At 42.7% G+C, this 24,902-nt stretch overlaps 4 protein-coding genes across 4 annotated transcripts in view; 3 read left to right on the forward strand and 1 right to left on the reverse strand.

Moving 5' to 3' along the window:
- The window catches only part of ankdd1a (ankyrin repeat and death domain containing 1A), a 9,260-nt gene extending 3,579 nt beyond the window's left edge, over positions 1-5,681 (forward strand). Inside the window, exons 7-15 of the mRNA XM_083690905.1 lie at positions 1-90; positions 399-497; positions 671-769; positions 2,298-2,396; positions 2,882-2,980; positions 3,818-3,913; positions 4,365-4,566; positions 5,029-5,160; positions 5,461-5,681. The exon at positions 1-90 is cut by the window's left edge and continues 9 nt beyond it. Coding sequence (XP_083547031.1) covers positions 1-90; positions 399-497; positions 671-769; positions 2,298-2,396; positions 2,882-2,980; positions 3,818-3,913; positions 4,365-4,566; positions 5,029-5,160; positions 5,461-5,522 — 978 coding nt within the window. The 3' untranslated portion in view covers positions 5,523-5,681. The remainder of the gene's footprint in view (positions 91-398; positions 498-670; positions 770-2,297; positions 2,397-2,881; positions 2,981-3,817; positions 3,914-4,364; positions 4,567-5,028; positions 5,161-5,460) is intronic.
- A 1,013-nt stretch (positions 5,682-6,694) lies between these two features.
- On the reverse strand, positions 6,695-10,774 carry spg21 (SPG21 abhydrolase domain containing, maspardin). The gene is made up of 9 exons (XM_083690979.1): positions 10,648-10,774; positions 10,003-10,067; positions 9,630-9,791; positions 9,312-9,392; positions 9,033-9,178; positions 8,679-8,787; positions 8,213-8,320; positions 7,916-8,056; positions 6,695-7,411 (listed from the first exon to the last, which is right to left on the reverse strand). The coding sequence occupies exons 2-9, from the start codon at positions 10,063-10,065 to the stop codon at positions 7,292-7,294; spliced, it is 930 nt and encodes a 309-aa protein (XP_083547105.1). The 5' UTR covers positions 10,066-10,067; positions 10,648-10,774; the 3' UTR covers positions 6,695-7,291.
- Positions 10,775-11,327: 553 nt separating this feature from the next.
- clpxa (caseinolytic mitochondrial matrix peptidase chaperone subunit Xa) lies at positions 11,328-21,135 on the forward strand. Its single transcript, XM_083691187.1, has 15 exons — positions 11,328-11,345; positions 11,651-11,871; positions 12,612-12,760; positions 13,088-13,208; positions 14,151-14,305; positions 14,570-14,732; positions 16,076-16,117; positions 17,356-17,529; positions 17,737-17,901; positions 18,146-18,234; positions 18,505-18,669; positions 18,825-19,124; positions 19,289-19,381; positions 19,478-19,584; positions 19,794-21,135. Exons 2-15 carry the CDS (start codon positions 11,820-11,822, stop codon positions 19,882-19,884), a joined length of 1,866 nt encoding a protein of 621 aa, XP_083547313.1. The 5' UTR covers positions 11,328-11,345; positions 11,651-11,819; the 3' UTR covers positions 19,885-21,135.
- A 516-nt stretch (positions 21,136-21,651) lies between these two features.
- pdcd7 (programmed cell death 7) lies at positions 21,652-24,631 on the forward strand. Its single transcript, XM_083691212.1, has 5 exons — positions 21,652-23,039; positions 23,307-23,445; positions 23,667-23,897; positions 24,129-24,216; positions 24,311-24,631. Exons 1-5 carry the CDS (start codon positions 21,768-21,770, stop codon positions 24,435-24,437), a joined length of 1,857 nt encoding a protein of 618 aa, XP_083547338.1. The 5' UTR covers positions 21,652-21,767; the 3' UTR covers positions 24,438-24,631.
- The last annotated feature ends 271 nt before the right edge of the window (positions 24,632-24,902 follow it).

Raw genomic sequence — 24,902 nt, forward strand, 5'->3', positions numbered from 1 at the left:
ACAGCCATGCATTTAGCAGCCAAGCATGGACACACAGAGGTGCTGCAGAAGATCGTAGAGATAGGAGTGGATATCGATGAGAGAAACATTGTGAGTATACCGCTGACTCTTATTATGTGTGTGTATCAGGGGAGGCTGGTGCAGGTAGAAATCGGAGGACGGGCTCATTGTAATGCATGGAATGGAATGAGGAATGATATCAAACACGTGTGTTTGATACCATTTCTCATTCCATTCCATGCATTACAATGTGGTTCGATTTCTACCTCCACCAGCCTCCACTGATATGTATTTCGGTGTGTTGGCTCACAGAGCACAGTGTAGAACTAGATACGCACACACACACAGTGCTGTGAAGATATATGAAAAAAATAATGTTTACTTGTTGTTTTTTGCAGGATGGACTGACATCTCTGCACCAGTCTGCTGACGGAGGCCACTATGAATGTGTCAAACTGCTGCTGGAGTCCTGCTGCAACGTCAACACACTGACCAACGTAAGGGCCGTCATCTCCACTGTTGTTATATATGTCTCATCTTTTCCAACGTTCTTATCACATTCAAGACACATTCTGAAATGGATAGGGCTGTGTCTGTCAATGAGAATACGAAATGAGCCTGAGCTGTAACTCTGACCTGTCCTGTTCTGTGTTGTTGCACGACCGTGCAGAAGAATATGAATGCTCTCCATTACGTGGCCCAGCATGGTTTTGATAGGGAGGCCAATCTGCTGCTGGAGACTGGAATCAACACAGACACTGTAGACAGCGTGAGTACACAAGCCTCCCTGTATCACTGTTCACAGTATGAGTACACAAGCCTCCCTGTATCACTGTTCACAGTATGAGTACACAAGCCTCCCTGTATCACTGTAGACAGTATGAGTACCCAAGCTGATCTGTATCTGTGTAGACAGTATGAGTACCCAAGCCGACGTCTATAACAATGGACAGACGGGGTGTACACAAGCCACCCTGTATGCTGCTGTATCCATGCACCAGGTATTGTAGAAGTTGAAGAAATAATTGGCAGCCTACTCAATATGGCCAGGTTTATTCTTCATATAGTACAATTACATTGCTTAGTTGCTGTAAGAGGGCTTGCTTATTTAAAATTAATTGCAAGTGTCCCAATTGGCAGCTGTATTGGCCTACTCAATATGGCCAGGTTTATTGTTCATATAGTACAATTACATTGCTTAGTTGCTGTAAGAAGGCTTGCTTATTTAAAATTAATTGCAAGTGTCCCAATGAGACCAAGGTCTCTTTTTCTGGGGAGTCCTGCTTATATTAAAATACATTCCATTAAATTACATCAATTTAATTAGCCTACGTTACAAACAATTACACACAATTTACACAATATAATCAATTCAGACACCAACTACGGCAACTAAAAATATGGTTGTATTGTGTTCCTAACTGTCCTACTATCCTCAGGAAAGAACATCCCAAGCTCAGTTGATCAAAGCCCAATTCTTGATGGAATACCTTGCTTTGCTACAAACCATAAAAGTAGTGTTGTGAAAACAATGCTCTGTGATGTGTATTAATGTGGTTGCCACCGTTGTCCTGGTGGTTATAGATGAGCTCGGGGGTTAAGGCAGTCTGTGTGATGGCTTAAGGAAGCGAAGGGCCACAGGGTCTGTGGCCAAGGCTCAGGGAACCCATTTGTCTTCAGACCCCCTTTATAAATCATCTTAAACCTGGGGGGACAAACCGCAATATGGGAGACAGGAAACTGTCTATCGCTGAGCCAGAGCAAAGTAGAACCCATTTCTCATCTACATTGTTCTTCTAGAGCAAGGATGGCTCAGCCTGGCCCTTTGAGGGCTTGTGTGTGTGTGTGTGTGTGTGTGTGTGTGTGTGTGTGTGTGTGTGTGTGTGTGTGTGTGTGTGTGTGTGTGTGTGTGTGTGTGTGTGTGTATGCGCACAGACGTATGTATGTTCTAGTCCACCACTAACACTTCTAATATAAACCAATCATGTTTAACAGTACAATGAGTATCATTAGTTTATCACCTGAATCCTGTGTTAGTGCTGAACTGGAACAAAATCCTGCCTGTATGGTGTTCTCTCAGTGTTGCAGTGACTAGCCTATGCAGCAGGGGGAGCTCCCGTGCAGTGTATGGCCCAGATGAAATGTTTGCATTCTAGTTGTTTGGTGTTTGTTCAGATAATCAAACTAAACTGTGAATGCCTCAAACCCTGTCTGTAAATCAAAGCAGTGTCCCTGATTGGGGATTACAATGTGACATCCATTTGTGTCTGATTGTTCCTTGTGTTTATTTTGAACAGCAACACAATTCACCTCTCCACATAGCCGTGCTCAACAATCACACAGAGATTGTGCGGCTACTTATCGATGCTGACTGCGACCTGGACATCGCCGACAACGTGAGTTATGTTTCCACTACTGCACATTAACGTTACTTATGCCCTATATGTGAACATGTTATGCAATGCACTCAACTGCAACAATGCATTGTGTACTTGCAAGTGTCTATATTAACTCTAAGTGTGACATATACAAGTTTATGATATTTGCATATTTAATAAGCAGACAGCAGTTTGGAGTTAGTCTCGCTTTAATGGCTGCAGACATAATTTGGGTTGTTCTGCATGGGAGGTGGACAGCTGTGGCTTTTTCTAGTTGATGCAACATTGTACAATACTTTGTTCAGATATATATGGATGTAGATCCTACAACTGTGTGTGTGTGTGTGTGTGTGCGTGTGCGTGTGCGTGTGCGTGTGTGTGTGTGTCTGTGTGTGCGTGCGTGTGCGTGCGTGCGTGCGTGTGTGTGTGCGTGTGCGTGTGCGTGTCTCTGCTGGGTTCTGATAGGGAGTGACCTCTCTCACATGATTTCTCTCCCCCCACAGAGGCAGCAGACTGCTCTGCACATCGCAGCCGAGCACGGCCGGCAGGACATTGCTGAGATGATCCTCATAGCTGGAGTTAACCTCAAACTCCTAGATAAGGTATTTTACTTAAGATAAATATGCATTACAATGAGCTTGTCCTTAGATTTCTACCTCCACCAGCCTCCCCTGATATCATTGAATGGTATCACTGCAGAGATAGTCATTCTGGCTCATAGTCTCGCTATCTTATAAGATAAACTTTATTGTCCCTGATGGCATAATTGGGTTAAAACACAAAAAGCTGTTGTATTGAAATGAATAACACGTGTATTACACAACTCATACAACCTAAATCAAATCAAAAATCATTCACATAGATAGGACATGCCACATGACATTGTTTCGCACAATAGAGACACTGTGCACGATTCATATCTTAACATTGACATCTACATGCGTAACATTAGATTGTTGAATCTCCTGTTCTGCTCTTGTTTTCCTAGTCAACAGTTGTTTCCTTCGGCCAACTTGCCATGGGTCGGTTTCACAGACAAGGCTTAAGCATAGTCCTAGACTAAAAAGCATCCTCAGTGGCAATTTGCCATTGAATGTGTGAATTAGTCCCAGGACTAGGCTCAAGCCTTGTCTGTGAAACCGGCCCCAGGTGTTCTAAAACTAAAACACTGTAAACACATCCAGCATGAAGCCTTATGAGGACTATGCCTACCAGGAGAGGCTGGTGGAAGTAGAAATCGGAGGACAGGTTCATTGTAATGCATGTAACAGAATGAGGAATGCATTGTAATGCATCAAACAGACGTGTTCAACACCATTCCTTATTTCATTCCATGCATTGTAATGAGCCCGTCCTCCAATTTCTGCCTCCACTGGTGCATGATGATGGGTGCCTCATTTAATCCCATGTTGCATTGCTGTATGTGTTGACGTTTCCAGCAGGGTAAGTCCTCTCTGGAAGTAGCAGCTAGAGGCAGCCATGTCATCCTGGTGGACATGATCATCAAAGCAGACCGCTTTTACAAATGGGAGAAGGTGGGTTCCACTGTAACATCAGTATGGTCAAAACTCACATCCTTGGGTAGGGTTCAGCAGGGCCGAGAAGAGTCACTATAGAATGAATAGAGTCTGCACACTCAAATGCTCCACCATGCACCTCTATTAAACAAAACATTGGATCGAAATGTTGATTGTTTAATAAAGGACATGGTGGAACATTTGAGTGTGCTGGCTGTATTCATTCTCCTCTGTTACATTAACGACCAATGAGAGAACTGATCCTGTATTCTGAGTTTATCTCCTTCAGCACCAATCCAACGTGTTAGCCTTAACCAAATATTGAACTTCAATTTTCCTCAGAAAGTGTCTGAATGTGTTTGATAGATTGTAGATATAGGTGTAATTTGTTATTCATTTCATGCACCTTGGTTGGACTGAGAGCTAGCTAGCGTAGCGACATTAGCTTTACCGTTTCCCTCTGCTCCAGGACAACATGAGCAGCGACAGTGACTCGTGGGTGGGCAAGCAGCTGAGCTTCAAGCAGGACCACCAGCTGGAGACCCAGCACCTGCGTTCTGTCATGTGGAGGCTGGCCACCAAGTACCTGTCGCGGGGAGAGTGGAAGATCCTAGCTCAGTACTGGGGCTTCACTGACGCACACATCCGTGCCATAGAGCAGCAATGGACAGGTGAAGTAGTTAGTGCTCCTCTCTGATCCCATGCCAGGGAGACGTCTCAACAATCTAAAGTGGCTTTCTCTCTAGTACAGCAGTTCCCCAACATGGGATCGGGACCCCTGATGTGGGGTCCCCTGATTTCAAATTGGGATCCTCTGAGAAAATCGAACGACAATTCAATAAATAACACACCTTTTTTTTTTCTGTATGAAGACAAACAATGTATTGCACCTGTAGCCTATACTGCAGTGTTTTAGGGTTTAAATCCAACCAATTAGAGAATCTTTTAAGCGATTCGAATACACTTTGACGTCATTATCATTTGTTGGCATAGCCTGCAATCAAGTTGTTTGGGTCATGGGAAATTATTGGTGTCAATTTGGGGACCCCTGCTATAGTAGCTACTGTAGATGATTGAGATGCGACCCAGATCTATGACTCAATGTTATGTAACTGTGTTTTGTAATGTGTCAGGTACCAAGAGCTTCAAGGAGCATGGTCACCGTATGCTGCTGATCTGGCTGCATGGAGTGGTGATCCCAGGAGAGAACCCCATCAAAGGCCTATATGAAGGACTGGTGGGCATCTCCAGGACTGACCTAGCAGGTGTGTGTGTGTGTGTGCGTGTGTGTGTGTGTGTGTGTGTGTGTGTGTGTGTGTGTGTGTGTGTGTGTGTGTGTGTGTGTGTGTGTGTGTGTGTGTGTGTGTGTGTGTGTGTGTGTGTGTGTGTGTGTGTGTGTGTGTGTGTGTGGTATTCCAAACTACCCCACACTCCGAAGACAGCTTTATGTCCCATTATATATTACACCAACAATTATTTATTAGACTTATCACACTTCTACTTTCTGAGAGTGAGTGACTCTCTTTGCACTGTACAGATGTGTTCTTCTTTCCTTTTCATTTCAGAAAGTATCAGACAGAAGGCCAACTCAGACACAAGCTCTCCCAAGAAATGTTCTGCTATGTGAACGAAAAGGCAATCCTGAAACACACTCACTAACCAGCCTCTCTTTTAAATGACTAGCCCAGGGTTCAAACCACACATTGGGGATGCCCTAAAGATAGTAGGCTGTGTCAATTAACCCTGGACTAGTCAGAATATGTTGTCACTCAGTGTGAAGGTAGAATTATTTTATTTTTTTGCTTAGCTAATACTGTATTTGTACTGTATGAGTGCATGCACTGTACTGCATATGTGAAGGAGCTCTCTAAGGGCTAACAGACAATGAAAAATAATTCTCTATTGTGCCATCTACTCATATCTCCTCATGTTCAAGGGCTATTTCGCAGCACACCATTTGTAGTGTTCAAGACCGCTTGCTGTTTAACTCCAGCCTAAAAGGCAAATTTGTTACGATACCATTTCAAATGGTTTTTAGAGGGACCTTTTTAATCCCTACTGTACATGCAAACATTCTTATTGAAACCACCTTTTTTTTCTCTATCTGCCAAATTTTAGAATGAAATGGAATGCTTTTTCAGTGTTGTTTGTTGCACTATTGTAATAGACCAAGGGCCGGTTTCACAGACAAGGCTAAAGACTAATTCACACTTTCAATGGCAAATTGCCACTGACGATGCTTTTTAGTCTAGGACTAGGCTTAAGCCTTGTCTGTGAAACCGGCCCCAAATGTTTTATACCACTCAGTTGTACTTAGATTAAATTCAAATGCCCTTTTCCTGTAAATGTGAGCACAATCTCATCCGCCCAGTTCCAGCTGATCATCATCATCTATGCAGCCCACTATTCAAACATAGAGAGGTGTCTCGCATAGATATTTACTATGAAATGCAATCTACTAAAAGGACAATTTTTACTAATGCAAAACTATTTTCTATGCTCATTTATCAATCGATAATGCAATACAATAGACTGCTGTCTGTTCGATCACTGTTTTGCATGCGGTACATTAAGATTAAAACAGTTTATCGTTAACTATTAAGATGTCTTGGTAAAGTGTCTTTGTGCAGGCAACATTAAGAAACACTTTTGATGAGCCACCATGTACACAGTATTCATAGTGCTAAGATACCCATAGTGCATTGTACTAGTACACATTGTACTAGTTACGCCCCTTATCTGTCCCTAACCCTTTATAAATGCATAGTTGGTTGAAAGAACACATCACACAGCCGAGCATATGCTCCAAGACTTTAATTCAATTACAACTTAAATGCTTAACATGATACATAATTTCATTTATTCCTTGTAACATCATGAAATGTTATATCTGTCATCAGTGCATGAGTTTTCTGGCTTACCAAGTGTGCACTGGTTGGCAGTGTTAAACATAAACAAAACCACAGTAGGGAAAAACATGAGATTCAGACGATTCAAAAGTGCAACATCTACTAAATGCATGAGATTTATATCACATAAGGCAAAGGGTTCATAATATGGCATCATACGAAGTTCTTTCAAAGCAAAGTAGCCAATTACACTATATATTTACAGTAACAGTAATTATTAAAATATTGTTTTATTGTTTTCTGGAAAATAAAAATAGCATCCATTCAGCTTGATTGATTGTATTCAATATCATAGAAAAAAATAGACAAAAGGAGATCAATGGAAGCCTCCTTGAAAAAACGAGCAGTTCTGTAGGTGAAGCCAATCATGGCAACAGGGTGGTGGTAGTGGTGGAGATCTCAGTTTGCTGGTCAAAGAAAAGTGCCCATAGTTCTGCCTGTCCATGAGAGCTGGGAGAGGAGAGGCTGATGGGTAATGCAGGTAGTCTCATTGGTCTTCATCACTGTTATTGCTCAGATGAGTCTTCTGAACCTCCAGCTCCTCAGCACTCACCATGGCTGGGTTGATAGCTGCGTACCTCGTCCCGTGGAACTGGCGCAAGTGAATCTGAGAGGGGAAACAGAGAAAACGGACAGAAGGCTTGTGGGTAATGTAGTCATGAAGCCAACTCAAGCCAACCCAGGTGAAGAGTTAGTCTCTTGGGTGTTCAAGTTTGTAATGAAACCCATGAGGGGAGGATTCTGAACACTGCTTATTTGCATTTTATTTTTCAGCTGAAATATTTCAGAGCAAGAAACCAATGAAGGGAAAGAGCAGCGGGGCACAACAATGCTGCTTCCTCTTTAGACAAACTGAGGCTGAGCCACAAGTTTTGATCACAGATGCACGTCACATTCTTACATCACATGCATGTTACTCATCCCATACAAAACTTGACAGGTTTAGCAAGGAAAATAAAGCTTTACACCATACCAAACCTACTCTTAATAAACCTTAAGGTCACATTGACTATCTTACAGTGTGGACTAGTCACATTGTATATGCTTAAGATATGTACATTCTTTAGCAAAGCACTGGATATATGGAATCAGGCAGAGCTGCTGTACTCACCTGTATATAAAGGTTGACCTCTGCACTCCTGCACAGGTAGGGGAAATTGCCACCTGTTTTGAGGTGAGCTCGTCTGGCATTTGGATACAGCTTATACATTTCCTCTTTTGCCTCATGCGAGAGTGCACTCTGGTCAAACACCTGCAAAACAAATGCAACACAAACAACTCCATCTCACAGCCAAAGAGTCACCCATTAACAGAGTCAATTATTACTGCTATGCAAAGTGAGACTTACTGTACGGAATTCAACGACATTTGCAAAATTGAAAATAAAATGCAAAATAACATATCTTACGTCTATAATGGTCACAGCGAGGTCCTTTATCTTGTGCGGCTCCACGTAGGAGTTCTGACAGTTGAGTGTTAGCCGTGAGGCTAGGTCGCTCTGGTTCAGACTCTCCAGCTATAGCGCAGCCACAGGAAAGAGAGGGAGACACACAGGCACACAGGAGAACAGACACAGCATTGTCATTTAATTAATTCAGTGGGGAATGAAAGAGAGATTACCCTTTTCCTGTGCCTGGCTGGCATGGAAACACACATTTACTTAATTTATGTTTCTCAGAATCTGATCTATCAAATTCCACCAGCCAGCCTCACATGAATCCCCAAAGAGCAATGAGTTAGTTTGAGTGTTTGTGTGCTGAAATAACACTAGTGAAACAGCTCATCTACTCAGATCATCTAAAAACATCAAAGCAGATGTAAAAAAAACACTGTTTTCTTGGTTGTGTAGAGGTATTTGGGCTTCTAGAACTTACTCTGTCAACCATGAAGTCGATAGCATCAGCCATTTTGGGGTCTACAGGTCCTTTTGCGAAGTTCCCAAGAACAATCTTCTTCAACATGAAGGCAGGCATCAACCAAAAACTGAATCGAATAGTGAGAAGGCAGAAACATGTACCACATATTAAAATGTAGGAGTTACTAACATATTTTGCAATATAAGATTAGGGAAACAAGGAATAGTGAATTAGGAATAAAGAAGCTTCCTGTGGCTCTTCTTTTCTTTGGGGAGAATCCTGTAGATATTCTCCTCCAATGCATTTTTAGTAGGATACAAGTGGAGGACAGAGGAGAGGATGCAAGGAATTAATATGTCACTGAATCTCTACCTGTTTGCTGTCCAGGTCTGGTTAAAGATGGAGGTGTCACTGAATGAGTTGCACAGGATCAGTGAGTGCACCCTGGGGGATTTGTGTGTGCACTCAGCAAACTTCTGGGCCAAGAATCCACCCAGAGAAGCACCAAATAGATGGACCTTAAACAACAGAAAAAAAAGGTACAAATTGCAGATCATGCCATTTCAAAATTAAATACAGCAGGACTACAATGACATGCTATAGACATGGAAACATTGTAATATAAGCAGTGACATGATTAGGAAGACATACCTTGTCCAGCTGCAAGTGATCGAGAAGCTTCCGAAATCCATCACAGAATTCCAAGAGATCCCAGTATACAGGATACTGCAGCTGAAAGAGTGATCAGACAAAAAGTATGACAGCTGAGTTCATTAACTCTGCTTGCGGCTGGGGTCTTGACATCAGAACATCAGCAGTTTGTTGTTTTCAATCTTCCACGCATTGTTGAGCAATTCTCACATTAGTAGTAAGCCAACTAAATGAAGGCGTTGGTCTTTTAAGTATGAACGGATGTCTCACTGAAATGTAGATACAACCTACAGCCTCTTACACAGCACTGTAACTCACCGAGATGACTCTGTATCCCCAGCCTGTTAGAGCCAGCACTTGCTGGAAGAATACCTCTGCTGTTCCACTCACTGGGGGAAGGAAGATGATGGGACACCTGATGCTCTTAGGTCCCGCATCGTACAAGGACCAGACCTTACTGTCATCATCGTCCACAATAATCTGAAGGTGATAGAGAGGTGAAGTGTAAATGCAAAACCGGAAAATACAGTATTACTGTGAACAAGCAGGAAATGTGTTTTGTAGATGGATAACATGAATGAGAAAGACATGAAGAATGTGTTGTAAATATAATTGTTATACTGGCTGTGGTTATAGCCAGCACCTGAGTCCATCCATCTTGATATTTAATGCAGTGAGAAATTGTGCTTACTCGTTTCAGTGGCACTGTGCTTCTGAACCAGTTGTAGTCGGGAGATACTCTTATCTCCTCCATTTCTAGAAAAACAAGGAGACATAAGACAATTGTGCAAGCTTCGTCAAGGCAACCTGAATCAGCCTTATGTTACTTAGCTAGACTAGGCAGCTACAACCAGAGCTCCCTCTGGCTACAGTTTGATCTTGATTCAGAGGCATTGTGTGACAGCTGACACCAACTTCGTAGCTAGCCAACAGGGGCTCAGACAATGGAAGATAAAGCCAAAAAGTCCAGCAAAGCACATTGGCAACACATGAAAACAAATCACTGGCAGCTTATTGGGTCAATACTATCAAATATTAGTCAATAACAGACAGGGTTAGGTTTCGATTTAGCTCAGAACAAACAGAGTGCCTTGCAAGTACTTAATTGTACAGAATTTACTTAATTTAAAATATAGCTAACGTTAACTTCTCTACGCTTGATCTCTTTGTAGCTAAGTAAAAAATAAATTAAAAAAAAGCTAGCTAGGAGCTAGCTGTCAAGCACTCGTGACGAAGTAAGTAACGGGAACGAACACAAAGTAGTACCCAGCATTTACACGCAATGAACCATTACATTGATAAAAGCAATAATTAAAATACATGAGGACAATGTTACCGTGTTCACTTTGATATCATTCACCGTATCTGTCCGCTTCTATCCATGGATTAGCAACATTTTACCATATTTTACCTCTCATTCTGACTAGCTAGTCATATGACATTACTTGCACGCATGGACTTCCGTGATGCTACTGGACGCGTCCCAATATCCTGAAATTGCTTCCTGTCCTCGCCTCCTTTCCTTCGCAACCACAGGTCAATGGCAGTATAATACTATTGGAAGGCTAGCTAAATTAACATGCATCAATGATTTTCACATTGCATCTACATATATTTAGATGTGAAAATAACAATGAAGAGGGAATATGTATTTGCTGATAAAGTTGACTCATTGTATGCAGCTAGTTGTTCTATGTCACCATGCTATAATACTACAGCCATTTTATTCTCGGGATTAAAGGGGTAAGAAGATCCCTGGTAATACTGCAATATGTGTTTAATGTTTCGTCAGTGTATCAAAGTTTTCGTTTTCCCCATTCTTAGCATATGACACTGGGCGCGTTGCAGATACACATTTTTGCGCCGCATTGCGCAAATTCTAAATGGAATAAACTATGTAATACTGACTGTCCTCGTAGGGAAACCACTTATCCAGTTGATGTGAAGATCTATTAATGTGAAAACCTGCGCAAAAACTGTTTATTTTGAACGCACCCACTCCCCCACACACTGTCACGTTAGTCGGAAAGAGAGGTGTGGATTATTAGACTCTTCATATTGTGGCAAATTCTAAAACATGACAGTGTAATTTCAATATCTCATCGATTGCTTGGTTTGTTTGTATTTTAGGCCAGCATAATCGTAAATATAACTTCACATTGTTTAACTTGCTACTGGTATGCGAGGAATGGGGCTGTCAGTTGTTTTTCTAGTTGCCTAGCTAACTAGCTAGCTAGCTAGCTAGCTAAGACAGCCAGCTAGCTACAGTCACAAGTTATGATACAAAGAAATACTGTATTTCCGAATATTTAATCCTGCTTTTATCTCATTTTCTACAGGTTCGGTCGAACCCCTACACACTGAGCAGGACCTGAATGCAGCTGTCCAAGAACTGCTCAGAACATTGTGTTCTCAAGCTAGCTAGCTCGATTAGCCAGCTGCCATTCATCTCTGAAAAATAGATTCCCACATTCCTACTACTTTTGGCCCAGTTGAATCAAGAAAACAATGTCCTGCACATGCAGATCAGCAGCGAGATTGTTCGTAACTTCTCACAAAGGTAAGCATGTCAATCGCCTGCCAGTTTGCAACATTATAAGGATTGCTACGCACTAGTGCAGTGACAGTTACCGTATAGCAATCTGTCATATAGTCTGTCAATCACATTTATTTCTATAGCACATTTTACAGATTAGCTCATCATGTACTTTGTTACAATGTATGAGAGAGGTGTCATTGTTTCTCACTGTAGTTGTGTTACTATGTTGACAGAGACAAAAAGATATACCTTGATTAGATACATAAACCTTTCAGCTACATGTTGTATGTAGCTACCCTTCATGTATGTGATAGTGAAGTGGCTATTGATAAGTGTCTATTGTAGTCTCCTATTCTGCATGGAGTTAAGTAAGTGGTTGTTCAGCAACTTGACACCCCTTGCTAGCCTAAGCTAGCTAAGCTGATGTAAACGTTACCTAAGGGTTGCTGACATGTTAGTTACACAACTGGACCCAGAGCGTTCGTCACAGTAGGTTATGACAGTTGGCTATTTAGTTCACAGTTGGCTATATTTTCATGGCTGGTTAGCAACTTACTGTACATGATTGTTGCTGATCTATAAAAATAAAAAAAAAGGTATTATGTGACTGATGACCAATTTTGACTCTTTGTAGAACTACAGGGCAACGCCCTCTTCCAATTTTGTGTAAACATCCTACTCTTGGTTTCTGTAGTAGGCCATGTCTGTTGACAGTGCTCTTATTAGCCTGCACGTTTCACAACTTGTTGTATCACCCTCAGGTATCTCTTCCTCCGGAGTTCAGCTGTTTGCCTTAAGCAGAGCAGGAGCACATGGAGTGCGGTTGAGCAGGAGAGAGCCTGTGAGGTCATTCTCAGAAACATCTGTGTATTTTTCATCTAAGGACATAAAGGACGGAGATGGTGGAAAGGTACGTTTATTTTAGTTGGAGTCTTCTTGATTAGCCTTCATTTGTCTTGTTAAAAGTTAGAATGTGTTAAAAAAACTAAACAAGAAAATGTTTGGTGAGATGCAGGCTAGCGGGTGGAACTTAAAAGAAAGAGAGAGAGCACACTCTTGCTCCCACACTCTTGCTCCCATGCTAATTATATATGGACCAGCGTTTCGGCAGCAAGCTCAGCTGCCTTCTTCAGTGTTTCAATGAAAAGTTAGGATGTGCCCTCATGATGGGCTTTATGGAATATATCCTTGTCACTGTTTCATATTAAGTTGTCTTTTGCTCTATGATTCACAACAGAAATCAGTAAACGAGACAGGTGGTGGGAAAAGAGGCAGTTCTGGAGGCCCGGGCAAAGGAGGCAGCCAGCTACGATGTCCTAAGTGTGGGGATGCCTGCACGCACGTAGAAACGTTTGTGTGTAAGTACTTCACTTTGGCTTGAAAAGAGTTGTTATGTTCTTAAAACGGTGGAATCGGAGCTGGAACAAAATAACAATCAACAGAATGTGAATGTTTGCTCACCAAGTGTAGACTGCAAATATCACACTTGCCTGGAAGCAGCAACAGCCACATTTGGAAGCAGCAAGCAGTGTGTGTTCAATCATTTTATTTTCATTATTTTATCACACTATTATAGACTGTTTATGATCCATCTGAGTAACACACGCCACAAGCTGCCGGGGGGGGTTGTAAGGGTATATGATGCCTCCCCCCCCCCTTGCCACTGTAGCTTTCCACTGACCCGCTTTACCTAGAGGGGTCATATCCACTGGCTCTGCCCCGTTCTCACACAGCCATAGGACTTGGTGGGTAACTGCTGTCGGACATATTGTGTGGTGCTAAATATAAAGTCCTTATGTAACTCTCCTCCAGTGGAGACATGCAAGTTGCCTAAAGGACCAGATAGCCAGTTAGGATTTGTTAGGCATCACAGTCGGATAACTCTGTTTGCTCTTTGAGAACAGCTAGCCAAAGTAGTTTAAAGGTAGTTGTCTGTGTGTTTGTTTTGAGTAGAGGTTCATCAGGTAGTTGGCCAGAGGAGGAGCTGAGTGACCATTCTGTGCATTGCCTTCCGTCGCAATGAGCTCGTCCTCCGATTTCTACCTCCACCAGCCTCAACTGTGATTGACTGATAGAATTTGAGCTAGGGTATAGACAGGAAAAATACACAGATCTGTGACCAGTTGTCTGTATTCATCCATTCTGTTGATTGTTATTTTGTTCCGATTCCACCATTTGATGAACATAACAACTGGTCACAGATCTGTACCTAGTTTGTGCTTGTGCCCTCTTTGACCCTTAACTACTTAATCTTAGGTTTGGCTTGACAGCTGTTTTCCCCCTCTTTTTTTTCTCCCTAGCTTCAACACGTTTTGTGAAATGTGAGAAATGCCATCACTTCTTTGTGGTCTTGTCAGAGACTGACACCAAGAAGAGTCTCAATAAGGAGCAGGAGTTAGCCAACGAGGCTGCTAAACTCGCCTTCCAGCAGAAACCACCTCCTCCCCCCAAAAAGGTACAACTGAATGTCAGAAAAACCATCAGCATTAACGAAACCGGCTGAGAAGTCCGATTCAAAGTTTTAAATGTGAACCTAAAACACATGGTTCTGTCTCTCTCTCTTGCATGTCCCAACATTTTACCCTCGATCAGTCATGCATGTGAAGTTATAACGAATCAGGTTTTCGACTGTCACACCTCTGAAAGTAGATCGAGCAGAGTTTATACGAAAGCAACGAAGGGGCGCATTTATGAACTGTGTGCTGAAATTGTATTTCAGATCTACGCGTACCTCGATAAGTATGTTGTTGGCCAGTCCTATGCAAAGAAAGTGCTGGCTGTGGCGGTGTACAACCACTACAAGCGAATTTACAACAACCTCCCCGCCACTGGTGCAAAGCAACCGGTCGAGACAGAGAAGCAGGCCTCCTTGACTCCCCGAGGTTGGTACAGTCATCTGTGTGTACAGTGCCAGAATTACATGTTGTTGTGGTGTGCCATGTCTGATTTGCCGCTGTTTTGACTGTCCACACTCAATGTAAACAAAATCGATACTGATACTGTTACTGTATATATTCACCTGGGATAAGACATTTCTACACACCTGTGTAATGCATTACAACATCTGATGTAGGATTTGACTGTTTAATGTAATTCCATTCTCTTGCAGATGGTTTGACTCTTCTGTGAATGTTTGGCATTTGTACAATGAGTTTCAAAGGCTAAAATGTCGCCTTGCAGTGGCATCACCATGGAGTTGATAGTAGAGAGGTTCTGTGGATGAAAATAATCCTTTCTTCCTAATAAATTTGGTTGGGTATCGAACTCCTAAGTTCAATGAATGAAGACATGTACAAATCCAATAACAATTAATAGTAAGTTTTAATACAAGTTTGCAGGAGAACAATAGTGTCTCTCTCTAAGAGGTAACCAGAGTAAGTCAAAGAACAAAGAAAAGGGTACTTATAAGAGAGAAAGCTTCCTTTACATTCCATACCATAGTATGGCCAGGCCATATAAGTCTCTTTTTTTGGACTATCTTCTAGTTTCTCAACATTCCGATCCCATGACTTAACTCGGGGTACCCAGGGGTCCCCTTATCTCTCCCCCCAGCACCCAACCACACATGAATGTCTCCCAGACTAACCTTGGTTGTACATACATATTACTCTGCATTTTGTTCTTTAATGTATGCAATTATAGTTATACAAAATGATTAATAACTGCAATTATAGTTGTCCAAATTGACTAATAACTGCAATTATAGTTATACAAAAATGATTTGCCTTCCACAATTCAGTCCTTGTGCTTTCTCCTAGTTCCTCCATGATTTGGTCTTCATAGTGCATCCATGATTTGGTGTATAGTTGGTCCATGATTTGGTGTATAGTTGGTCCATGATTTGGTCTATAGTTGGTCCATGATTTGGGGTATAGTTGGTCCATGATTTGGTCTATAGTTGGTTCATGATTTGATGTATAGTGTGCTGTATAGCCATTAGTTGGTCCATGATTTGGTGTATAGATGGTCCTGGATGTTCGGCCTTCTCCTGTGCCTTGCTATAGAGGTAACAGTAGTGGTCTTAAATTCCAACTTACACAATAATTTTTTATATAAATATTTTTGTTTTATAAATACACAAAGTACAAATACAAAACCTGGGAATGGAAGAGTGAGTATTGTTGTCTCCTACAGTGGGGGGTCTGGGGGCGCTGCGTAGCTCAGCTCCCACACCCAAACCAAAATGACCCAAACCAAAATGACAACTCTGATCCCTTCCCTGTAGAGATAGAGCTGAGAAGACGAGAGGATGAAAGCAGAATGACAAGTAAGTGGTAAACTGCTAGCATATCAACTACTGCACACTATTCTGTGGCTATGGGAGCTTGCAGCAGCTTTCTCTCCCAAAGCAACCTATACCCGACTGCTCAGCACTTTTCAATTTCAATCAACTAATAGTCCTGTTGTACAAATGCCAACGTCCTCTTCCTGCATGGTATGCTCTCCTCCACCCTCCGCTTCTCAGCTAAATTACGAAAACACATCTTATACCAAAATACTGTGCAGATTATGTGTTTGAGATTATAAATGGTGACATTCCAGCCTGAGAGTTTCACAACCGAGAGAAATTACGTAAGAATAATCTGGGCAAAGTGCGAGTGAGCCATGTACAGTACTGTACGTGCAGTCTGACAGGGTTTAAGGTGTTCCATTAACCTGGTGGTAATCGCACTCATGCTATCTGTGTAGACATACAACTAAACACTGAGGCTTGGGGAAACATTTATTAATAGATGGCACACTTGGACTCCACACAAACATTTTGTCGTACTGTAGGGTCAATGCCAAAACTAGGTCAACGCAAGTGTATTTTCCACAGGGGTAATATTCAGCGTGGGTCTTTGTACTGTAAGAAGGGATGGAATACAGTTGTGGTAAATAGGTTTGTATGTCTGAAAGACCTGAATCCACATGTCCATATCTCTCTCTCTTGTTGCTTGTGATGACATTTAGAAAACCTCTTTCTCTCCTCTGGAAGATTTACGTTAATTAACCTGAGCAGATGGTCATTTTACACTTTGTAAGTTATCCACTGTTTTTATGTGCTTTCTGATTTAAAGCATATTTACTTTGGGTGCTTTCCAAGCAGCTGGCCTCTTTCTTCTCCGCTTCATGATCCTTTTCCTTCCTGTCAGCCTGTATGCCTTCATGTATAACCCAGCATGTTGTGTAATCCCAATGTATATTTGTTATCATTTCAAACAATACAGGCTCCGTGGCTGGTATGTATCTGCCATAGTCTATAAGCTCACGGCCTGCACCCATGATGTTTTCCCCCTTTTGACCAAATAATTTCAAAATGGGTCTTTCCGGAGCTAACCCTCAAAAAAGTCATCCCTGATGGCCTAGTGGGGTCCTCGAGAATTGAATTACTCCAATTAAAACTTTTGGAACTCCTCCCTACTCACTAGGGAGAGAATGGCAGCTGGTTTTTGTGTGATTTTTAGAAGGTTAGTGTTGGCCAAATCTAAAGCTACCTCTGTCACTCTTTCTCTTGTCTCGCAGAGCTGTTGCAGATCGCCGGGATCAGTCCCCATGGCAACGCGCTGGGTGCCTCAGTGCAGCAGACGAGCCAGCAGCCCGCACAGGAGAAGAGGGGGGGCGAGGTCCTCGACTCCCACCACACCAACATCAAATTAGAGAAAAGCAACATCGTGCTGCTGGGGCCCACTGGGTCGGGTGGGTGAACAATGTTTTTAGAAGAACGGGAATTAGATAGTTGGGTTACACTTTACTTAAACCCACTACATTATTATCATAAGAGTATGTAGCCTTTATGGTGACTGGTTATGGTGTAAAGTGTTACCAATGTCGAGGAATTGAATTATGATAATGGCTAATCTCCCTCTGCCCAATGGCTGACATTGACATCCATCCATGTTGCAGGTAAAACCCTTCTGGCCCAGACTCTGGCTAAGTGCTTAGACGTGCCCTTTGCCATCTGTGATTGTACCACGCTAACTCAGGCTGGATACGTGGGAGAGGACATCGAGTCTGTCGTCGCAAAGCTCCTCCAGGACGCCAACTACTCTGTTGAGAAAGCACAGCAAGGTACGGTTTGCGTTGTTGCTTGTTTACTGTGTTGTTCCAAGTATCTGAAACACAATTATCTATCAAGTACTTAAATTGTAGCAGATCGACATAGCACGTCATCACCCTCAGTGAATGTCATTATCTTAGAATTTGGCATGACTTCTTTGCACCATGTTTTCTGTCTGCACAGTATGTGCAACTCGTCAACTTTGAACCACGAGGTATACAGTGGTCTTCAGCTCTCTCTCATTCTGTCTTGCAGGCATTGTTTTCCTGGATGAAGTGGACAAGATTGGCAGTGTGCCTGGAATCCACCAGCTTAGAGATGTGGGGGGTGAAGGAGTTCAGCAGGTTTGATATGCCACTGAATGTTACTTGAAAGTTATATAAAAGGCTCCTGTTTCAGAAGTGGTTTTTCGTTGACGTCTCTTTTCGTATTATCATGTAACACACGTGTCGTATATCTGTTTTCCACAGAAATGTCATTGAGAGTCAATTCTGTGGAAAAGTATCGAATTTTCATTCCTTGACATGGACCTGTCTCCTCCCAGTGTTGATTGTGTAGTCGTCCTTGTGTGCCTCGTATTATGATATGAAATATCCCCCTCTGTGTCCTGTCAGGGTCTCCTCAAACTCCTGGAGGGAACTATTGTCAATGTTCCTGAGAAGAACTCCAGGAAGCTGCGAGGAGAGACAGTGCAAGTCGACACAACCAACATCCTGTTTGTCGCCTCCGGTGCCTTCAACGGACTGGACAGGATCATCAGCAGGAGGAAGAATGAAAAGGTCAGTACAGTATTTGGTTTTGTGTCCATATGTATTATGGTTGAACTTCGTAGTTTAAGCGTTTTGTGTTTCTAAAATAAATACTGTGTTGAATATACAGTACCCATGAATGTAGAGAGGTGGATTTGTCCGTGACGTTACCCTTCTGTCTGCAGTACCTGGGTTTCGGCACGCCGTCTAACATGGGTCAGGGGCGGCGGGCGGCAGCAGCTGCAGACAAGGCTAACAGCAACGGCGAGGTGGACGCTGTGCTGGAGATTGAGGAGAAAGACCGCTTGTTGAAGCACGTGGAGGCCAGAGACCTCATTGATTTTGGGATGATCCCGGAGTTCGTGGGCCGTCTGCCTGTGGTGGTCCCCCTGCATAGTCTGGACGAGGAGACGCTGGTGCAGATCCTCACCGAGCCCCGCAACGCAGTATTACCCCAGTACCAGGCGCTCTTCAGCATGGACAAGGTGAGGCAGGAGAGGCAGGCGTTTCATGTTTTGTGTGTGTGTGTGTGTGTGTGTGTGTGTGTGTGTGTGTGTGTGTGTGTGTGTGTGTGTGTGTGTGTGTGTGTATTTGCGTATTCCTTCAATGTTTCTTTTTGGAACAAAAAATCCTCTCATTTCCATTTCAGTGTGAACTGAACATAACTCCGGATGCCTTGCGAGCCATCGCCAGGATGGCTTTGGAGAGAAAGACCGGTGCCCGTGGGCTGCGGTCCATCATGGTAAGAAAGATGGATGATGCAAATTAAAATGCATGAGTTCTCTTTTTACCTCCTGAAGTGATTAGTAATCCTCTTTGTTGCTTTTTTGTGTAACAGGAGAAATTGCTGCTTGAGCCCATGTTTGAAGTGCCACATTCTGACATCATGGCCGTTGAACTGAACCAAGATGTAGTCCAAGGGAAATCAGTGCCTAAATATGTAAAGTGAGTATGCATTACAAGAAAAAGAAAATGAAATTAATTGTGTTTTGACTACAAACATTCATACCAGGACTTGATTGAATATAAATGTGTAGCTGGGGAGACTGGTGGAGGTAGAAATTGCAGGACAGGCTCATTGTAAGGCATGTAATGGAATGAGAAATAGAATCAAGGCTTGAATATCTTAATAATACTTTCTGTTCACTCTCCAGAGCACCTGTTAAAGAATCTGTTGAGGAGGAGTATGACACCGGCATTGAGGAAGAGAGCTGGCCCAGACAGGCAGATGCAGCCAAGAACTAATTCTGCGACATCACTCATTGGCTCCTCATTGGAAAAGTGGAACGTTTCCATCATTTAAATTGAATAAGCTACCTTATGGGTTTTTCAAAATCCAGAACATTCTATTCAGTCTAAAAAAAAACTAAAAAAAAGTTGTTCAAACTTTAATAATGTTATCGAAATTATATGAATGTTGGTAATGATGTGTGAGATTGTATACATTGAAAAAACACTCGCTTCTGTATATTGGAGCAAAGGTTAGATTTGAGTTAACATTAACATTAACCAAATAAACTATACCAATACCATCTTTCTAGTGTGAAAGAGCAAGAGAGGGAGAGACTGTTAATAATATGTATCGATGTAAAGATACATTTACTTTTACTCATTGAGTAGTTAGTGTCCCCGATCCTGAGAACTCCTGGTTTGGGAGCCAAATGGCATTGGATTGATAATCAAGTGCAAAATAATCTTGTATTTCAATTTGCCAAAACTGTGGAACTTTTTTTTAATCAGTGGAGGCCACCAAACAGGATACTCTGTGTTTTAAGCATTTTTAAAGAAGTGTTACGTTCAATGTTAAATCTGAGGAAGTTAACATGGTCTCTGATAGAATGAAGGGAACTGTTTTTCACAACAACTCTTTTCAATGTTGTTGCAGCATTCTTTACAGAACAAATACAGTATTTATAGTCAAGTTTTTAACTTTACAAAAAGGTCAGTTTTGGTGATTGGTGGTGGCTTTCAAAGATCAACACTGAAACTACAATTAATGTATGCATGGCATGCACAAGATGAAACCTGTAAGATATCTGGGCTGGATATGGAGGGTTTGAAAGATCGAAACCAGCTTTTTAACATAATGTAAGATTTTCATTGTGCTTGTATTCAATGTTTCTTTTTGGAACAAAAAATAACTACCTACACCTATACAAAAGCCATGATATCACAAGTGTTTTGAAATGGAAACATACTCGCTTAGGTCTTTAGAAATGCGTCTGGTTTGCTCAATTCATTAACTGTTTATTCAATGCAGTTTCTGTAAAAGAACCTGTGGTTTTTTACACTTAATTCTGAAGTACAAGTTTCTCCAGTGCAAAGGCAGTAAGGACAAGATGATGGTGTGGTTTTGGCCAAAGCAGCCTGGCATATCTGATGCTGCGGTTTGTCTGGCACACTGTTGTAGACCGGCAGGATGGAAATAAAACGTTGCCCTGGAATAATTGTGAACCTCAAAAGGATGTAAATGCAAAACTTTAATAAATATATTATTAATCATTTAAAAGTGGTGACTGTGTGTGTGTGTCTGTGAGCTACAACCTGTTCTCTTATGGTGCTGGGGTGGTCGCAGTGCTTTTGTAACTGTCCACCCCATCTCCACTTTTTTCGAGAGGATTCATCTGTGGGCGCTAAAGGAGACCTCTTTACTTCTACTTCTGCTTCTGAAGTGGAGAGGGAAATACCCCGATTTATTGGGACTGTCCCTATGGTAGTCTGTGGTTTTGCGTCAGCTTACATCTGGAGTGCGTCTCAATAGTCTATGTTCGCTTCCTCTCCCCGTCCTTTCTTTTCATTCATCTGTACTAGGTTATGTTCCAGAGACTAGACTGGGTAACAATCGATATATAAATAGGTTTTCGTCGAATCGGTGGGAATAATGAAGTAATGAGGCTAGAGAAAAACAGTATAGAACAATAGTTGATAGATTGAGATGACCCCACTTTAACGGATATACGTAGAACAGTATCCGGTTAGTGACATCATGATGTAAACATGGAAGGACGCTTATGGTTCCCATGATCGGTTGGAGGCAACCGATATAAAACATAATTTTGAGGCTAAACTGTAACTTTTTTTGTCTCCTACGTCGGTAGTGTACACACACGGTATCAACTATTTTGAAAATGGATAAAACAAATGTTCAGTCTTCGTCTGGAGCACAGCAACAGCCCTTGTCCAACACTGGAGATCCGAACACGTTTTATCCGAGAGGGGGACAGTACCTCGGACCGCCGCCGATGCATCCTGGATGTGACCCCTCGCGGAGTACGTTTCAAAGTAACATGACAAGTCCTTCCACATTTTGGCCCGGTCAAAATGCTCCACAATATGTACATCCATCGCAACAAGCACCTACAAGCGGGCAGAGATTCCCTCACAGCCAAGAATGGACGCCGCCACCAGTAGTATCAGGATATGGCAGTCAACAGCATGTATTCAGACCCCAATTTACACCACCACCGCCCAGATTTGACGGCTATGGGCCACCTATGTCCCATGGATATGGCTTCGATCCGTCAATGCCACCACCGTCCCTCAGTAATCCGGGAGCCGGCCAGTTCCCTCCCATGTTCAACGACCCTCAAAGGACTCTTCATGGTCCCCCAGAGTCAGGCTCCAGCGCACCAGGGAACTCATGGGCTCGTCATGGTTACGGTGTTGGTGACATGGGAGATTCAACCAATAAAACAACATTTGTTCAACACCCAGCATACCCCGGGACTGGCCCACCACAACACAGTCAATATGGGTTTCAACCTAATAGTAGTCCTGACCCAAGTTTTAGACACAAACATGGAGACAGTGGTTACTCTGAGAATCGCAGCAGACCCCTCCTTAGCTCCCCCTCCATGGGTCCCTATGGCAGAGAATACCAGTCCAACCAGGGCATTGGGAAGCCGTTGGATACACAGCCTTTGGACGAGGAGTCTATTCAGAGGACGCAGGATGAGCAGTGGCTTAAACGTTTCTTGAAGAACAGAGAGAAGACGCCCATGACACCAAAAGACCCAAAGCAAATGCATGCAAAGCTATCTGTCACTCACATACGGGACAACCTTTACGGCGCTGTTCAACTTGTCTCAAAGCTATCCGTTGCTTGTGAAACACTGAAGCTCAACTTGGAGAATGATAGTGTTTGGGCGGACTCTCACGCCAAGGCGCTGAGTTTGAAATATGAACTGCAAGAGAAACTGAAGGTCTTTAGTGATTCTAAATGCGTTGACGATATTAAAAAGAAAATTGCCTGTATCAGTAAAAGGAGAGCCAGGCAACGTCGTCGAAAACTGGCACAGATTGAAGAAAAACAGATGGAGGATGAACGATTGGCTGAGCGAGAAGCAGCTATAGACAAGTGGAGGATGAAACGCATCCATGAAGTGGAAGAGAAGAAGAGGGTGAGTGAAAGAAAAGAGGGAGTGGGACAATTCTCTTTAAGTAATGGCCATTGACCTTTTTTCAGCAGCAGGGGGCGACGTGTGCTCATGCACCAGGCATCAACACATTGGTTTGACATGATGCTACATTGAATAGGTGTTCATGAATAGTAACGTCATGCATAAATTGAAACAATGTTGTTTAATTTTTAGCTAAAATGATTGTGAACTTATATATATATATGTAGCATCCTAACCATTGTTATCTCTGCTATTTGCCTCTATCAGGAACAGGAGCTGAAGTTGGCTGCAGACACGGTTCTCTCTGAGGTGAGGAAGAAGCAGGGCGATGCTAAGAGAATGCTGGACATCCTCAGGTCACTGGAGAAACTACGCAAACTCAGGAAGGAGGCAGCATCCAGGAAAGGTGAGGAAACGTCATGGTTGTGACGCATTTGTTTCCATTTGCTCCTCTTTCATAGACCTCAGTGTCATGGCATTCTGTGTGTACTTTTTGTTGACCTAGTGAGCTTTATTTTACCGGGTACGTTCATTGACAAATGAGAACATTGCTGTGTCATCAGGATCTCTATTGAGAGCAAGAAAGTCAAATGTAAAACGGCTGCTGTTTGTTGATGCTCTTTGCAGGGATCTTCCCGGAGCAGCAGGATGACCGGACGTTTGACGATCTGGTTGAGCGCCTCAGGGTTCTGATCAGGAAGAGGACGGCCGTTTACGGAGCGGAGGAGAACGCACTCAGGGTCATGCTGGAGGGAGAGCAAGAGGAGGAACGCAGGAGAGACCTGGAGAAGCGACAGAAGAAAGAGAGGGAGAGGCAACTGCAGAAGAAACAGGAAATGGAGACGATGCTCTTTGGAGGTAGCGAAAACCATGATTAACAGTGTTTCCCTCATTTCAAAGTACATTTATGCAAGACGTTTCAAGGAAAATGTGAGTCATTTCAAAAGGCTTCATGAGTCATTGCACACCATCACTGGCAGATAAGTGGAGGTTGAGACATATTTGCTGTCATCTGATCGGCATCAGCCTTTGTATTGACATGATTTGGAATGTTGATGCCTCATATGACTTATTCCCTCCTTTCCCCAGCTGAGCTGCCCCCTCATCACCCTCTACAGGCCTTTAGAGGATACTACACGCAGGCAGAGCACTCACTGCCAGCTTTGATACAGATAAGGTTAATTTCTGCAGTGCTGCTTACATTACTTAATTTGATTCATTCATTCTAACAGTATGTAACACTAGTCTGTTTTGCTGTTGTGTCCCTCCAGGAGAGACTGGGATCTGTACCTGGTTCCAGTGGACCACCACAATGGTACTTCTGTCCCCCAGGGCTGGGTCGTACCAGAGGCCCCCTCGGACGAAGTGTGGGCCACAGCCCTGGATCGAGGGGACTGACCCAATATAGCCATAATGCACACTGTCCACACACACACACACACACACACACACACACACACACACACACACACACACACACAGCTGTGCTATCGTATATTTTATATTTCCTGGTTATCGTTTTTTCTTTACATTTCTGGTATGTATGAGTCTGGTACTGTATGAGTACGTTTTTATATTGAATATTTGTAATGCTCCAATGCAAAATATCTTCAATGAGGGTAAATAAAGTACTCTAATTTAAACACCAACGACTAAAGATTCATTAACGTCACAGATAAACAGCAAATGCAGTCCAGCCAAGTGGAGTCTTAGAGACTTGACAAGGTTACTTGATGACATCACATGTCTGGCTGACCTGCCTGTTGACGCCTGCAGACACCGTACTCAGAAACACTAATGCCCCTTGTCAATGGAAAGGGAAGGACGAATTACACTTCTTGTTTGTGTGTACATTTTCCATTT

This window comes from Argentina silus (genome assembly GCF_951799395.1).
Source record: "Argentina silus genome assembly, chromosome: 19".
Lineage (NCBI taxonomy): Eukaryota > Metazoa > Chordata > Actinopteri > Argentiniformes > Argentinidae > Argentina > Argentina silus.